An 18448-nucleotide genomic window follows, 5' to 3' on the forward strand; every position below is an offset into this window, starting at 1 on the left:
TTTGGAGTGCTATCTTAAAAAAAATATCACCTTTACGCACAACTTTACGCACACAAAGAACGCAGAGAGATTGGCACTTTACTTACTTTTTAGTTGTCTATAGGACTATTCAATTTTTTTTTCATTTTGACTTTCGGTGGAAATCTAAGATCTCGAAAAGTAAAAATCACCACAATTATGGCACAAACGTGCGCATTAAGGATTAACAACATAAATTCTGGTTCATTTTAACGCCATATTTTCACTCACATGGCAAAACTACGTTATTTGTAAGAGTTGTGAAAGTATTTCCCACGCACAGATGAAAACTACAATCCTGGCGCATACACAGAACTTTCTATTCCCTGACTGCAATTTCATTACAAATATGGAAATCGTAACAATTAAATGTATATTTAAAAAAAGACACAAATACCTGAGTAAGACAAATTGGAGAGTACATGACGAGACGGCTACACAGAGAGTGAATGTACTTGGACTGATTCCTCTGATCACTTTATCGCGCCATTCCTGGACCGATGTGCACCATGCAAGACTGTGGAGCAGCTATCCGCGTAAAACAAAAAGATTATCCAAGAACATCCATGGATTTTTTTGCGATCCAAAGATTGTCGTCTCCGCAGAGAAAATGAGATTTTATGCAGGAGATTTTTTTTAAAGTTGACATGCACAGCGAGCACTCGCAGATTCTACTCGTAGAGCCGGTGCAAACGGGGCTGCTGCGTACTCCTCTCTACTACACGGGCTCTTTGCGCGTCTCGGTGCAGTGATATCTCGTTCATAAAAGCATTGTGGGGAGCTTCAGAGGGCGCCGAGTGTGTGATGTTCACCCCTGCTTTAACCAAACTTGATATGAAATCGACCGGTGCACCTTCGGTCCTGCGCAATTCCAGCAAATCAGACCCAACTTTTTTTTTCTTTTTTTTTTTCACCCACGTAATTACACAGTCACACTCCTCCTCCTCCAAACACACAACCCCTATCTACCACACAGCACCTTCTTCTCCTCTTCGGCTATCTTAATACACAGCGTACAATTCATTTAGCCCCTCATTCCAGCAGAATTATTATAAGAGCCTCGGGGACTTTGGACCACAGCCTCGGTCACATAGACACGGAAAAGGAAAATTCCCCTCCGCGGATCTGGCACCCTTTACCCCCGAGCTCCCTGTCAACAACATGCGCTTACTCCTTTTCTAGTTTAGATAATTCAACGGGGTGTCTGTGGTTCACAGTAAAAACAAACAGTGGGTCTTTTGAGTTTAGTTTTGCCACATAATTGCAGGGGAAACATCATGAACTCAGGTTTGTTTTTTTTGCCTTTAGATTTTGTGAAAAAGTTCCTCAAATTAATTCTGATAAGATAAATAGTATCTAAGACAGAGGATAAGGCACATTTTAATACAAATATTAGATCTTTTTAAATCATTCATTTTATTGTTTACTGCAGGATTAAACTGTACTGTTGATTGGTAAAAAAAAGAAAAAAGAAAGGCTACCTAACTTGAAACTTTGGCACGTTACAAATACTTTGTATGTTTTTAGTTAGTTTTTAAATGACATTTTATGTCAGTGGGCCTTATAACCCTGCTCTACCTGAACACTTGAATGAGTTTTTTAGTGAGCTGTAAAACTCTCATGACTAAGCTGGGTGTGTTGTAACATTGCAGCTTTAATGCTGAAAGGACTGGAAGTTTAACATTGTTACTCTGTGGCTGCAGTGTGTGTGTGTGTGTGTGTGTGTGTGTGTGTGTGTGTGTGTGTATGTGTGTGTGTGTGTGTGTCCTACAGAGCTGTCAACAGTCCACATAGAGTTCATTTGCCAAATTAAGGGGAATGGGATGTTAACATAGGCTGCCGGAGAATCTGTGCCAAGTTTAGTACAATTTTGGCCCGACCGTGCCAATGTTGTGGTCCGTGTTAAGTTAACCCACTTCTCCACATTTCTCAATCGTCGCGAGGACAGGACAGTATTACAAAAAAAATTGGTATCACAAAGACCGTTATCACAACATTTGAAAGCAATAATAATCCATGTTCACGTACCATTGCACTGTACTGCATGGATTAATAGGGAATCCTGGAGCCTGGTTGAAACACACAAGCCGGTAGCTTCACATTTCTCACGTTCAACTTTGTGCTTTGGAGGGTTTTCTCTTGCAGTGCTCGCAAAAAAAGAAAAAAAGTCAACACCGGAAGACAATTCTTGGCAGATAGCGGTGAAAAGAAGTTAGGAGCACCTCGCGTTTTTTTCTCTTTTTTTCTTGTCTTCCTTCCTCTTCGAGTCTTACTTTTTTGGATCGTTTTTTGGGGTTGTTCAGTGAAGTTGAACGTGATCCAGAAGAGGCTGAGTTTTCGGCACTGGGTTGGTCTCCGCCTTCACTTTCACTGTCTGACTGACTGCCGCCCCCCGGCTCTCAGCAATGACTGTCAAGTTGAACAAACTTCAAATAACATCACTTCCGGTATGACTTTTCTAGATAAAAGTCTGTCAATGCTTGTGCAGCCTGTCAGCCAATATTAGTATGAACTGTTCACAGAAAGTAGCTTGGTGAACATTATGTGTAATAAATAGAAGAAAAAGATACAGTTTTTCTTAAATACTTATGTCACTGTCGAATGAAAACCCGACGTAAAAATATAAGCATTTCATGAAAAAGAACCTTTAGCCTTTAGCATTTTTATTTGATTGCCTAACTGAATGTGGTTTTAGACCGTTTTTAAAAAACGTGAGAATTGTCTAAACCCACAAAAAAGCAGTTAATCCTTTGGTTCAACTTCAAGCCTAAAAACCACCAAATATGGAGATAGCTAGCCTACATGGTTTCCATTGTTCAGCGTTTAGCTAGCTTAAAGTTTTTGTTTTGTAATGTCATATCTTAGTGTGGCTACTATCAACTACGTCATTAAGGGTTTACAGCTGTTATAACTTGAATAACGTCTACTGATACCAAAAATACTAATTTTAACCTCAACACATTAACTCTTATTTTGAATTTTCCCAACCACTTATCATGGGTATCATCTAGCTGTTTCTCTGTAGCTTGACACAGCTACATTTTGTAATAGTGTTTGCATTCTTGCCTCTCATTGGCCAGCAGCAGTGGCCCCGGGAGTCTGTACCCTGGGCCCCTCATTTCCGCTCCTCTTACGTGCTGTTTGGGGTTTGACAGAGCTGGACAGTCAATGCTGAATAGCGATGCAGCCACTGACTGATGGTGGAAATCACTACTCTGCAGTAATTATGGCTCTATAATATACAGTAAGGGAAATCAGATTATTATTATTATTATTATTATTATTATTATTATTACTAGCAGTGGCAGTACAAAGCGGAGAAGTGGCAGTAATAAGCTGCTACCAGTATCTGATATTCTCCTCACATATATTCTATTCTATGTACACCTGATCGCTACATTATCCCTATATTATGCTGCTAATTTCATTTACTTTTAGGTTCTCAGAGTATCATGTAACTGTCATTTCCTCAATCTGTCAAATATTAAAATCAGTTTTATAGTGCTAATTACATAATATAAGTAAAAGTAGTAGCAATAACAGTATTAGCAGCAATAGTGAGCAGTGTTATAATAGTAACAGTCATTGTGGCAGTACTGTAGTAAGCTATATAGTAATGGTTCAATATTGCTAGAGCAGTTGACTGATAGGATATTTAAATTGGGTATCCTTGCACTGAATAATCATTCACTGGGTGTCCATTACTGTATGCCATCATAGCAACAATAGAAAATTATTGTATGAATTGAATGGGTAGTCTGACAACAGTTTTTGCTGCTCTTTCATCGTTGTGATCATGACATGAACACACTATTCCCAATATCTAAAAATGTCATAATTGTCATGTTGTCATGTCATGTCCAAACGATTATAAAGTGCTACTCAATCATGGTTTCAAGGACAGTCTGATACCATTGGTGTGCCAAGTCTTTGAGTGACAGCCTTGAGGCAAAGCTATTCGTTGTGTGTAGGCTAAATAGATCTTGTTCTTCTGACTATTAAACCTTTAAAAACACTTATTTAAACCCCCACTAAATCGGAATTTAAAGTACATTCAATACATTTTTGGAATATTTTGTTCCACACTCAGTTTCTATTATCTACCTTTTGTTTTTTCAAGAAAGTTTTACTTTTAGACTTACATCATTTTACTTCATAACTGTTGTTAATGGGTGAGATACCATGTAAGGCTAGATCAGTATCACAAAACAATGACTCCATAATTCATCTGCTTCTATTTATCCAACATTATATCATACCAGTCCAATGATGCACATGGCATGAGCCCTCACAGCTTCATCCCTCTGAATGTGGATCTGCCGCCCCCATGTGGCTACAAACACAACTGCTAGTTGATGGTTTGGGACCCATGGAGAATTAAACCTGAGGTCCTGTACATGTTGAAGTTCTACCTTTAAAAGGTGGAGATGTTTTTGTGGCATATAGGCAGTTTACAACACAAGTTATACACATGCTTACAGGAGAGTCACAAAGTTCACTTTCTCTTTTTCTTTACTTGCTGAACACTTGCACAACTACAGTACTGTTGCAATCAGCATCAGGATGAATGAAAAGACCGGTTCATCCTATGAAGGTCCAGGATTCTTAACGTTGTAATAACTGGCAGAATAAGGACAAATCGCTCTTTAAAATAAAAAGTGCTATCTTATTAGCCAACATGTTAGAAATTTCCCTGCGAAATGAAAATATTAACACTGTTGGATAAAACAACATAATGACATCAGGCTGAGAAGAAAAATGTCATTGTAGGAAGGGATCAGCTGTTACTCTGTTCTTCAAGTGTCCCCAGTAAGACATGGCAGTGGGACAGTGAGCCAGCAGGTACAATAACTCTATTTTTTTATACCATTAGGTGGCAATAGACTAGAACTGCTACTGCAGGGAACACCTGTGTCATTTGGTTAGAAATCTATAATCTAGTACCATTTATTGTATCAGTATGTTTGACATTTAACTTCACAAATCAAAGCAAAGACTGGTCAGAGAATACAAGCTAATTTTAATTCTCAATTTTTTTTTTTTTTTGATGACAGTACAACTGCAAGGCTGCTGCTGCTGGTTTAACCTGAATGTTCTCCTCATGTCGAAATAGTATGTGAGCTAGATTCCCTTCTCCTTTAAGGTTACGTTGATAATTATGCTGTAGGTGGTTTAGTCTGTGTGATGCCATTTCCTACTGTTGCACCATTTCCTATAAGCTTTTCATAATGGCTGTGAGTAACTTTTCATAAGAAGACAGCAGATCAGCTAGTCCCTGCATAAATCCCTCTAATCTAACCTTTAAGATGAACTTTTAATTAACCACTGTTTCTGGCCATGATGTACTTCACATCATGTTCTGTCCCCTGCTCGCTGAAATTGCTCTTAAAATCCCCTCCTGAATTCTTGAAAGCACTAAGGGTCTGTCTTTATATGAACTGGCAGATAATCAGAGTTGAGGCTGATTCTGTTTTGCTCTGTGTCTTCCTTTAAAACAGCATCCGTTAAATGCCTTGAAGACACCACATTTAATATATGTAAACTAATTAATATCATTATAGCATTCAGGCATTGCCACCATGTACACACACTGACATCAAACATGACTGAAACCAGGACTAAATCAAGCAGCAGGTATCAGAGGAAACAGCCTGACCTGAGGAGAAAGAGTCATTTATTTCGGCTCATATGCATGGAGACAGACAGACAAACCTCAGCTCTAAACCCTGGAGATGGAGCACAATAAAAGTGCGCCTGTAGTCTGACAAGTAAATAAATATTCAGAGAGAAATGTCAGCCTGTGTTGCCTCTTCAGCATGGGAAAGGCGCGGGCTGGACAAGGGGTCTTTGTTCCACACTATCAAATCAACACTGCAGAGGGTGCACAGAGAGGTGCACTTGAGGAACGCTCTTATACTTAAGCCATACTGAATACTTCCTTTAGTTATTCATCTCTGTTAAAAATATATATATATATGTATATTATATTTGAAGTCCATTTTGATTACTCCTCACCTTCAAAATCCTCGGTTAACTGGGTTCAATGATCAAAGTTACAACCGCTGGCCTTAAGAATCACATTCCCTTAGAAATGAATGTGCAATGGACACTCTTAAAAATATTTCTAATAACTAAAACCTAAAACAAATAGCTCTTAGCACATAATAGCTAGCTAATTAGTGCTAGCCAAAATCATTCATTATGAAACCTTGTCCACATTATCCCTCACCAAAGCAGTTGTGGTCAGACATGACCTGGGCACGGACAGATATAGACACAAACCAAAGTCCCAAAAGTAATAAAACTGATGGTGCCTCAAGTAAATTCAATTTTGAGAGGGGCTATCAGAAGAATATGATATTTAGCTGATTCAGACAGGGTCACAGTTCCAGACGGGCCATGGATTTTCCAGACATATTTTCCCAAATATTGTCAAAAGTCTGCAACTGTGGCACCACAAAATTTTAGATTTTGTAGATTTATATTATTAGGTTATTACAAAAATAATATCAGCCCTTTTTTAAACAGATTTTTGCCTGATGGTGACGTTCACAACAAATGAAGAGAAGGAAGACATGACGAAAGAGTTCCACTTACCATCCACCACGTCCTGGCTGACATGTCATAACAAAGCTGCCATTTAATGGACCTCTCTGTCAGTTTCCCCGCCATCACTGTGCTCCCGGCTCTCATCGGATGCAGCCCGGTGGAAGATAAGACACCTAATCAAAGGGGCATCAGTGGAGGCATGCTGTGCCACATGAAGGCCAGTCCTTGACAACACTGCATTATGGGAAGAAAAAAAAAATCAGCAACAGCTTGACCAGGGACTTGAACCTGACTGTGGTAATTACAAGAGCCATGACCCTGCAACCCTCACCATCCCCCTCCTACATTAACCTCCTCCCCCTGCTCTCTCCCCCCTCCCCTCTCCCTCTCTTACACTTGTTCTACAAAGTGCTGGAAGTTACAGATGACTTGGAGATTCATTACAACATGGAAATACTTTTTGTGTCAAGAATGCAATAATTATCGTAATTTAGATCTAGGTTTTGTTCATTAAAGGGATTTGATGGACTGTAAAAGAATCAGGTTTTTCTGCCGAGATAAGTAATGTGATTAAATGAACACAAATGCACTCATCTCTTTTAATTTTGAAGTGCCTGAGAACAGGAGCATCATTCTTCTATAAGAGTCAGAGACAAGATGATTTTGGGTCAGTGGTGACGTTTGGCCTGTACCCATCTCTCTGTTTCAACCCTGTTTTTGAGTGAGTAATAAAACCTGCCAGTGCTGGGAATTATCCACTAAAGAGCCAGGGCAGCTTGGTATCACTGCACGGCACTGAACTAAAGGTCACTGAGAGCCTCTTGACTTCTGCATATAAAAAATGCAGTGGTGTGCGGATTGTGTTAAAGGATTATCTAATGTCACTGAAAATTATTGTTCTAATTCAAAGGGGGACTCACTCTATTACCATTCAACCAGTGGTGAAGATCAAGTAGTCATCAAGAGAACTGTTGCATTAAAGTCGCCCTCAGTGTCAGGGCTCCACTGGGAAGCGACTGTATTTTGATCCATGAATGAAGACGTTTGGCGTGTCCATGTAAATGTTATCTGAATGCCAGCTGAAAAGACCTTTTCTCTCCTGCCACATTCCAATCCTCCTCGCTGAGGCCGCTCGGTGGCAGCTGGATTTCCCCACAGGGACGGTGGGTGGACTTAGCAACAGTTACTTAGCATTACTTACAACAAATAGCTCGATGAATGAAAAAAACCAGTGGAAAGGAAGACAATGACTTCACTTGATCATACTGTAGTTTATGGCACAAGCCAGAAGTCACAATATTTTAGCACTTTGGGTTAAATCTCACACAATGCAATAGAAAATTAATTTTAAAAGTTGGATGGAAATGAAGCAGGACTAACTGAGCACCTATCGTGTAAACAACATGCTGTATGTTTGCCCTACATCTGATTGCACTGTATAGCTGCTTTCCATAAGTATCTGTTCAGCATTGACCTTTTCAGCACACCTGACTTTAATAAAGCACTAATTAGGAGCCTAATCAGGAGCTGGCTAATTAAATTGGTTCTTAGACACAGAGAACAATAAAACACTCCACACTCATCATGGAAGGCAAATATCAGCTGGTCACGACAGAGAACAGGTAAACGGATCTTATCTTACTCTAGAGGATGAAAGACAACAAGTGTAAGGTCTCAGTGAGCACTGTGGTTTACATTATCAGAGGGAATCTAAAAACCATAGGGAGGGCAGATAAAGATAAAGCAAAAATACTACAGGAGTTGTGTCTTTGGCGGAAGTCTGTATATTATTTTCAGCATCTTGTGAGACTTTAGGAACAGTTTACCCTGTAGTGGTCATGTGTTTTCACATGTTATTCCTTAACTAATACGTTATACAAGATTTGAAAAAAGTTTAATTTGCTCAAGTGTCTTTTTTAAAAAATGTGCTTTATCCATATTAACGCGAATCCTGGGTCCTCTTTAACAACTCTGAAAAACATACTTAACATTGTTTTTTATTACAACAGAGTAAACAGTAAAGTGCTGCATTAGTTCAGTAAAACATGGTTAAATACAATGGATTGCAATTATTATAAATTTTACACATACAGCTGTGGGGTATGTGAGACCCCTTACAATGAGAAATCAAAGCCTATCTCAACAACACATAAAGATCTACACAGTTTGAAGAATTTTATCACTTGAATTAAAAAAAAAAAAAAAGTTTAGCAAATTAAAGGAAAAAAAAAATTCTGATAGTATTCAGCTGATGCCAAACATGTGATCCACGATTTTGGAAAAAGGAAAATGTTCAGGGCCAAGCTCATGCACAAGAGCCGCATGCACCTTATTGATTTTGAGGGTAAAATCGATACATTTCATCGTCTTGATTGGATTAACTGTTTCAAGTTCAACTTTTAATTGGATTTCTACTTTCTACTATGAGAGCTTATTTGAAAATCAATAGGCCAATCAATACCTCCGTGTTCAGAAAGTTCAGCTCTGGAGCTGAAAATGGAGACAAGTAGCAAACACCTGCTACTGGCAACCTACTCACATGACTTATTGAATTCTGACAAATCTAATCTCACTTTTATGATACATTATATAATGTAAAAATATTAATTGAATCAAATTGTAATCAGAGATTCAGTAAGACATTTTAATCTTAAAGATCTAAAAAGAAGTTCAGATTGTCTCATGTGCCTTTTATGTATACAGAAAATTGGACAGCAACCACTACAACTTATTGCCAGTCGAGTATGTAGGATCTTTACACGAGCCCTACCTCACAAAAAAAAGGCATCAAAGCAAAATATTTTAATCCTGGGGATGATCTTAATCATCCAATCATATAGGAAAAATGGCCCATATGGATTGAAATCTAAAAATGATCATGCTACCCTTAATTAGTGAGGCGATAATAAACTGTATGTTATATAGCGTAGACTTAATCCTTGTCTAGGCTTGGCAAAATGGCAGCAGAACACGCCAAGCCACTAACTCCAATCCTAGACAGGTAAACAGCCCTGTACTTGAGAGATAACTCTTCCAAGCATAGTTTATGTTTATCAAGCATGTGGCTAATTATTTCTTTTGTTCAGCCAGATGTCATAGACCGTAAAACTAGCAGGTGGTCACTTATTTAATTAGTTCAGTTGACCAACCAATTGCCAGAGATTAAGAGCACATTCAACCCAGGCTGCTGCAGGCTGCTATTATCTAGACTGGACTCCTTAAATTTTATCATCCCAAAGCTCAAACTGACAAATTAAATTTCACCCCAGGCACATTTCAACATACTGGGGTTTGAAATGTGTTATTACAAACACTAATGCAGATATTAAATCTATACACAGAATATTTTCTCTTCTCCAGGATAAAGAAAGCACTGGCTGGGACTTTTAGAGTCAGCAGAGACTGATATTAAAACAGGTTGATGTTTAAAAACATGTAACCATTTTTGACAACACACATAGACCGCGTTCACGGATCATGCACACATTACATACGCCTCACTGAGACTTAAGAACTTTTTAGGACAATGGCCATTTGGTATGAGACAACTGAAGCAGCCTTGGGCTCTTATTGTGACACACAGTAATTGTAGTGAGAGAAACAAACAGCAAGTGAAGCATTCATGCAGTGTGACTTTGATGTTTCTGAGTCAGGCATTAACAGAAAACTGGCTGAAAATGTTTTGCTTAATTTTAATATAATCTTGTCAATGGAAGAAAACAACTGCTGTCATTACATAATATTTTACAGTGAAAATCTAACAGCTTATTTTGACATTCTGACGTACCAGGAAAAGCAGGATCATTTTACAATGTCTCAGTCAGGCACATTAATAATAATAATAATAATAATAGTAATAAATGAACTAGAATGATAATAAATCACAGGGGATGCCGAACCAGCGCTTGTGCTTTTGAAGTTTATTTTGCTGATAATATTTTATTTACACCATTGTTTATATTAAGAGATTGCATACTCTTAAAGTTGGGGAGGATTCATAACTGAACAGTGAGTCAAGGCATAAATGTGTGGTTTTGTTTTCTGTAGTTATGGGTATGGAAGCTGAGAACGGTCGTACTTGCAATTATTTTTTTAATGCCCTTATCTCGTAATCACAAATTAATTATTTTGTTACTTTGAGCTTTTTTTTCTTGTGATAAGAGGGTAATTTATCTTCCTATCTCAAGAAAACGAGGTTTGTTACCTTAAGTTAATCAACCCGTTATCACGAGAAAACAAAGGGTTGTTTCCTTTTATTATTCATAGTGTTTATCAGCAATCAGGAGTGCCATGCTAGCATGCAAATGGCATCTTGACAGCTGTGACTGATTTCAGCTAAAGATATCAGATCAAGGAGTAACTATAACTGCAGCAAACAAAACTGCCTTGATTTACTGTTCAGTTATGAATCCTCCCCAACAGTCATGACAGTGATCGTGAAGGCTGTGTGGGTGTGATCAAATAAACCAGACACTCATTTTCAAATTCTCCATAATTATCCTGTGATCTTATTAAAACGTAATAAATCATCTCGAAAAATCTGCCTTTTGTTTTCGCCAGTTGAGATAAATCAACTCATGATCTTGAGATAATGACATTGAAAAATAAATGAAAGTATGGCCATTTGAGGGTACTCCTTGATCTGCCATTTTCAGCTTAAATACACAGTTACTGTTGTCAAGATGCCATCTGTGCATGTGGGTAATAAGAGATAATAACAGGTAATAAGAGACTGTAATAAGAGGAAACAACCTTTTGTTCTCTTGCGATATCAGATTGATTACCTCGAAATGAGGTAGCTGAAAAGGCTGATGCTATAACTAGCCACACAGTCCTCTCAACTGCACACTTTTTATTATGAGCTGATTGGAGGTAGGTATAAAGCTAAAAAAATATAATATTTTCTATTTGTTTTTACACTCACATTTTAATTATTTAACTTGTCTGATAACCTTTTACTACATTTTGTCAGTCTCAGGGTTCCATATTGGTACGGTGGCAACAAGAATAAAGGTCCACTGCTCCTTCCCAGACTATGGTCTCACAGCTGAGGTCTCCATATAATAAAAGCGGTTGATGAAAATACTGACATCGCATGCTAATTTCTCTCTTCATTTCCATAACAGAGAAATAAAAGCTTCAGCTGCAGCCAAGATTTAAGTTGCTAAACAGCAAGTTGAAAAAAGAGAGAGGAATCAGCTCAGACTTATTCAGAATCTAATTTATTAGAATATGAATACCTTTATGATATTTTTTATAATCACAATTGATACACTTTTCTAAGATAATTAACAGATTTTTCTCACAGGGCTTTCTAGATGTAAATAAATGGGTAACATATTTATGGTTTATTAATTTAATTCACAAAACACAACTGTTCCAGTGTTTGAGGTCTGAATCAAACAAAATAAAGCTTGAGAACACATTCCAAAAAACAGCAAATGAACAATGTGAACAAAAGAGCACAGATCCAAACTGAGAGCCCTGTGGGACGCCAGATAGCGGCTGTGGAGGGAAGTGAGTGAGCACAGCTTCTCTGAAACGTTCACACCTCCAGTCTCCTGCAGCTCTTGATTCAACAAAATGAATTTGAGCTTTTCTGTTAGCCTGTTGCTAACAACATGAGGTCCTGTGGCTGACATGTTGTTCATTGGAAAAATGCTTTACAATTACACACAGCAGCTACAGTAGTATTAATCTTGGCTGAGGTTACTGAAGTATTGACAAACAATCAGTTATCACTGGTTAATGAGTCAAGAGTGAAACCCATCCATCCAGTTCATATACTTCACAATACGTATCAGATTTTCACTACTGTTGTAACAATAAAGGTGGCTTCACTGACACACAGCGCTTATTGCTTTCAAAAATTATATATAAAGAAATTCTTAATGAATTCATCAGTACCCCATTCTTTTACCACCAATCACACACATTTACCCACCCACTATCAAACCACAAAAAAATAAAATACAAACATCCAAGAACCTGAATCTGAGTTATAAAAACCACTGAGCAAGGATATCAACACACACTCATGCAAATGCAAACAATTTGATTAGAGGTATGAATTAAAAAAGGGATACACGACAAATAAAATTTCTTCATGTGAAGATTGCAGTGAAACAGACTGTGTGCTAATGCAAAAATCAGTGCATAATATCGAACCGCTACCTTCAGACATTTGGTGAGACATGCTTTTACTGAATGCTTGCTGACTATTGCAACATTTCCCCCGGTCTTTGGCTTGTATGGAGAACAACATGATGATGATGTACTGTGAGAGTAAAAAGAAGACCTCGACAGGCACTTAAAACTACTTGGATATTGTAATGTTTCCAGCACATGGCAAGCTTTGTTTACGTACAGCTTGAGCTAAGTGGCTGCCAAGTATTATAGACGGTGGCAACCACACTATGCTAGCATTGTTATGCACTGAATCATCTTCTTCAGTTAAAGAATTCAATAAATCTCTATTCAGTACCATAGATTTACAGCAAAATCGCCAGTGATGTGTCAAGTGTTAACTAGCTGTATGCCAAAAGTACGCTGATCTGCTTGTGTTTGGGTTGCTTGTTAAGACCTTACTATGTCAGCTGCAGCACTAACATGATAAGTATAAATCACAAATGATTTTGTCAGCAGTATAAAATGAACAATGTATTCAAAAGTCATTTGTGCCAATGCTTTGTAAGTGCTATGGTTGATACAGCAGGTTTATGCTAAACAGTCCGATTTTAAGGAATAGGACGATATTCTGGGAAAATACACTTATTCACGCTCTTCTCAGAATGTCAGACTACTCCTTTAAGATCAATAGAGAGGTTTAAGTGATCTTTGAGGACAGTATGTGAGTTCACAACATGTCATGATATTAATTGACTTTGTAATGTTTGTTATACGCAGAGAAACAACTTGATTATACAACAGATTTGATCACGACAGATACAGCCTAAGATTATTATTGTTGACTTGTTTCTAAATTTGGATTATTGCACCATGGTATCAGGAATTGTTAACTGTCTGCTTGTTATCACACATCTTCGTAACCGGTTGGTTGAGTGTCATCATTATTCAAGTTATCAACTTTGTTCTGTGGCCATGCTTCATAAAACATCACTTCATAGGTAAAACGATCACAGAACAAAGCAAGGAAACATTCATGAATCATCATATGATCACCATTTAAAGATCCCTTCACTATTCACATGAAATTTGCCAACTGGAAGATCAGCAACCAGAAAATATAACGAAAAAGCAATGCTCATGCGTAACAAATAAAAAAAAAGGACAGAGCTAAAAGAAACAAGGCACAAACTTTATACAAAAAATGCCTTTCTAACAGACACACTGGAGTTACCCTAGCTCTGTCTGTAGTTGATTAAAGGTCAGTAGTAAAGGCTCTTTTGATTAAAGTAACCTGAGAGGGGTCCCTTTTGCCAGCTGCTTTCAGGTGCAGACTTCCATCCTTCTGATGCACTTAGCCATTAAAAGTGTTTTCCAAATGCTGAAAGTAGCAGTCACAGTGAGTAAAAAAGCAACATTTTCCCGTCAATCCCAAAGGTGTTTCTTGACCCTGTTTACTGCCAGTCTGGGTCTTGTAGAGAAAGGCAAAAGAAAACAAAAATATTAAAATAAATAAAACCAAAAAAAAAAAAAAAAAAAAAAAAAAAGCTTCCAGTATCCACTGACAAACCAACACTGCTGCCCAGTTCCCATAGCACAAAAGAGGACGGTGAAGGCGAGCAGATGGATTCTTTAAGTGTGTATACAGTGTTTCATCATGGCAGCCCGTACCATCTGTGCAGGCAGGAGGTAGTGTAGCGCTACCGACCTACACGTGGGCACGGGAGTGGTGGCTGGCTTGGAGCGGCTGCCTGTTTCGGAGCGGGAGGAACCACAGGAGTTTCCAGCGAGTGCCGCAAACTTCAGCTAGTGCCCACTGCCAGGATCTCTTTGAGCCGTATCTGCAAAGAAGAGAGAACAGAAAAGGTAATCATTCATGTTGAAATGTGTATTATGCGAGCATTTTAAAGGAATAGTTCAACATTTTGGATGATATGCTTATTTTCTTTCTAGATGAAACCACTGATACCACTTTCATATCTCTGCTTAACATTAAGTTGGAGCCAGCGGCTGGTTAGCTTAGATTAGTTTAGTGTGAAGACTGGAAACAGACTGGAAGCACACTCACATTTCATTTGAGAACTGAGCCATTTTCTCAATGGTGGTAGTATCCTGTTAGGGGCAGAAAGCAAAGGTCAATGCAATATGGGTGGATCATTTCACCATCATGATGATTCAGGGCCTTGATTAAAGTGTCACATGATCAGCCAAAAACAGCATGCATTACATTTATGTGTTCTCCTGCCCCTGTTGACGGCTCCATCGATCGGAAACTTTTATCTAAATCAAAGTTTGCCGTTTCCCATCTGATCATGGAGGCTACGTACAGATGTTTCAAACATTACAGCTTTGCCAAAATGCTTGAAGAAAGCTTGTAAACTACTTTGGCTTATAATAAAACAATTTTGTTATGTCACCAAAGATATTATGAATGCAATTCTTCATATCTTGCAGGTAAATGTGGTCACTGACGGGATGTCCAAACACACTTGCACGCACACTCACACACACAGCCTGACCCCAGACTTTCTCTCGTTTCTTCTCTATTGATCCCTGCATTACTGGCATTGATTGTTTTATTTTTATGTCAAGCCGTTCTGACTGAAGGTTAGTGAGCTGCTGCCTTGCTTGTCTTTGAAAAGACAAAGCCTGCTTTAAACAGGACAAACATACTAAATGATACGACCATCATGCTTATGTTTCAGATCCTACAAAATGACATTAAACAGTTACATGAGCTTGGAAATGTTTGCTACACTCTGTTAAGAGAAGACAAAATTACATTAACATCATTGGAGCAGCAAATGTCATTTGAATCTAGATAATAAGTCCTCTGGTCATTATTCAGTACTCACAGACAGGATGCCCGTCATCTGTGTATAAAACAAGCTGGTCATGCCACCGAACATGACCACACCCATGAGCGCTGAGACTCGCAGCAGAGCCAGTTCATGGCGTGTCATAAACTTCTCCTGGCAGAGGAAGACAGAAGGACAACTCATTGATGTTCAGTGCTTTTATCTCAGTCAAATATTAACTTGTACATTTTACTAGTGCATTTAAAAAGCATTTAACACACGTATTGTGGCAAAGGTGACACATCAGCTTTAAGATAACCAAATAAAAACAGCAACAGTCCAAACTGCTACACACATGTACACAAATGTAGACATTTTTCTGTGAACTGAGGATATCTGTTACTTATATTGCAGTGGAACGTACCTGGTCTAGTCCTGTCAGTGGCTGGAAGTAATAGTATTGGCAGAAGTCCAACACCAGGGTGAACAAACTTAGGACCTGAGCGTAGAAACAGAGCTGCAGGAAAAGCCAGTGGTTGTCTTCTCCCACGCAGTTATTGATCCTGGAAATAAACTGATCTTGTATCAATTTTGTTAACATTCATATATGATATGATACAATATAATCTATCTGCATGTGCAGAAAAACAATATGTTGTGAGGATATTCATCTTTCATTCTGTCAATATTTGTGAAAAAATAATCAGTTTCCCACAATTATTGAAAACAAAATGGATAGCACAAGGTTCATTATACAAAGAAGAAGACAGGTCATTACTGGTGTAAACTAGAAAACGTCTCTTGATATATTATAAGCTACATTAACCTTACCACTAATTTGAATACAAGCGTGCAATCAGAAGCTGTGAGATGTGATATGTATCAGTACAGAGTATACTCTCACCAAGGACAGTGGTGGTCCATCCTGCGTACACAGTGGCCACAACGACTGCAGTGGTGGGACCTTTTAGGTCTCATTAAGTTGCACTTATTGCACAGCTCCCAGTGCTCTCGCTCTGTGACATAAAGACAAAGATGACAAAGTGACACAGTGATAATAACCTTTAAACGTATCGATGTCATCTAAGAATAGATGTTGCTGTTTTTTGAACATGTATGGACAAACAGTAAAAACATGCACTATCGGACACATTGGAACAATAATAGGGGACAAGTTTTAGCTTTATAAGAAGTGGTAAAGCAGTGAGGAAGTAAGGTGAGCTTTTCTGTTTCCGCACCAGAGTGAGGTATGTGGGGGTCCACAGGAAGACGCCCGGGATCTGCTGTCGAAGCTCTGACGAGGGCCGCTATGCAGAGTGCTGATGCTATGTAATAACCTGAGGAAATACAAAATGTTTAATTTACTTGAACAGTGTGATACACACACTTCCATCCAAAATCACTATACTGCATGTTTTAAAGGAGTACTCCTATAATAATTGTATTTTTTGTCTGTGGTTTTACCAGAAATTCTCATGACTTTCAGCAGCCCCTCAGAAATAGGTTAGACACTTCCTTTCTTAATCTCTCATGTGTCAACAAGGAATTGATCCAGTGGAAACAAGGACACTCACAAACAACTGTGGCCCAGGGGATGTGTCCTTCATTGTAGTGTGGAAGCAGAACCAGCTTAGGAATGAAGAACGTGTTGTACAACCAGATCCCAAATACCATGCTGATGCACAGCCAGCCCATGGGGTCCACCACAAAGTGCAGTCGAAGCTTCATGGCTGCAGGGACTGCAGGAAAACCTAAAGTGTACCAAACAAACACATACAGATCGAAATAACCGGTTGATGTTAGGTAAAATTAGTTTAGTTAAAAAAATTAGCTTAGTTAACGTACATACATGTTTTATAGTGGCTGTTGTCATATCTGCGTGTGAGTCATCAGATTCCATTAGTTTGTGGTTATTTAAAATGATGTGTTTCAAATGAATTCTCTATCACAAAGCAGTGACATTTTGCCTTAAGCACTGCTACATGACAGTAACAGATTTCATGTATTAATGACTGGCCGAAAGCAAAGCAGAATGACTGAGAACACAATTATCTGACATGTAGTGAGGAGGAAATATTAGGTCAGGTTTGCTGGAAATTGTCATGAGATTAAACCTTAACATGGGCCTAACTAGTGTGCTATACAGCAGGTGTCTGTAAACGAGCCCAGCATTAATTACCTCCACAAATTTTATATGTATTTTAACATGAGCAGTATCTGCTGATCTCATCCAGTCTAAATCAGTGCAAACTGGCTTCATATCTGCTATTGTGCACTAAAAACCTAGTTATTGTACAGCCTCGCCTGCTCCATCATTCATACAACTGATAACACTGACAGGCGTTACGGGCTTGGCTCTATAGCCTTGCTGTGTTGTTAGCTAACCTCAGCGGGCTAACCTGATTTAATTCACTCGCCGTCATATACAGATTAAATAATACAACGTACGTAGCGTCAGTCATTATTTAATCATTTCAAAATGAAAATATACCTACTTTTATTATCTGTCCTATTCAGCGCACGTATCAGTGGAGCCACTTCCTCATCCGAGCCTCTGTGGGCTGGACAGGACCAGTGTTTTGTTACCTGCAATGAAAAAACACATTTCCGGTTGATTTATTCTTACAAATAAAACCATTTTCAATGGGACGATAGCTTAGCAAAAAATAAATGAAAAATAAAAAATAAAAATTTTACATAAATATAGACTAAAGTATGTGCTACATAGGTACTACATACGAGTACATACATATTATCAAGTTTGATCCACTCATATTATCATCCAGCATTTATCTATCTAGCATTTATCTGTCTATACATTATCTGACATCTATCTGTTCATGAGGGTTCATGTAATAGGCCTAGTTCGTTGTGGACTGCCATATGATTATTTAAGGTCCACAAAGAAACACAATGTTTTAATACAGGTGATTGCTCCAGATGACCATTGCCTTTAG

General features: G+C 38.4%; 2 protein-coding genes across 10 annotated transcripts in view; both read right to left on the bottom strand.

Moving 5' to 3' along the window:
* Positions 1-11623, bottom strand: part of LOC130164650 (nuclear factor 1 B-type-like) — a 78357-nt gene extending 66734 nt beyond the window's left edge. Inside the window, exon 1 of one of the 9 annotated variants that reach the window (XM_056369526.1) lies at positions 6616-11623. In XM_056369526.1, the coding sequence (XP_056225501.1) occupies positions 6616-6711 (96 nt within the window). In that variant the 5' untranslated portion in view covers positions 6712-11623. Of the gene's footprint in view, positions 1-415; positions 1703-2046; positions 2443-6615 lie in introns of those variants that run through there. The other 8 variants (XM_056369520.1, XM_056369521.1, XM_056369522.1 and 5 more) reach the window with 8 other exon arrangements.
* Positions 11624-11767: 144 nt separating this feature from the next.
* Positions 11768-18091, bottom strand: zdhhc21 (zinc finger DHHC-type palmitoyltransferase 21). Its single transcript, XM_056369527.1, has 8 exons — positions 17987-18091; positions 17066-17242; positions 16730-16828; positions 16396-16507; positions 15916-16054; positions 15549-15665; positions 14762-14805; positions 11768-14534 (listed from the first exon to the last, which is right to left on the bottom strand). Exons 2-8 carry the CDS (start codon positions 17217-17219, stop codon positions 14402-14404), a joined length of 798 nt encoding a protein of 265 aa, XP_056225502.1. The 5' UTR covers positions 17220-17242; positions 17987-18091; the 3' UTR covers positions 11768-14401.
* Between the last annotated feature and the right edge of the window lie 357 nt (positions 18092-18448).

This window comes from Seriola aureovittata, chromosome 23, assembly GCF_021018895.1.
Source record: "Seriola aureovittata isolate HTS-2021-v1 ecotype China chromosome 23, ASM2101889v1, whole genome shotgun sequence".
NCBI lineage: Eukaryota > Metazoa > Chordata > Actinopteri > Carangiformes > Carangidae > Seriola > Seriola aureovittata.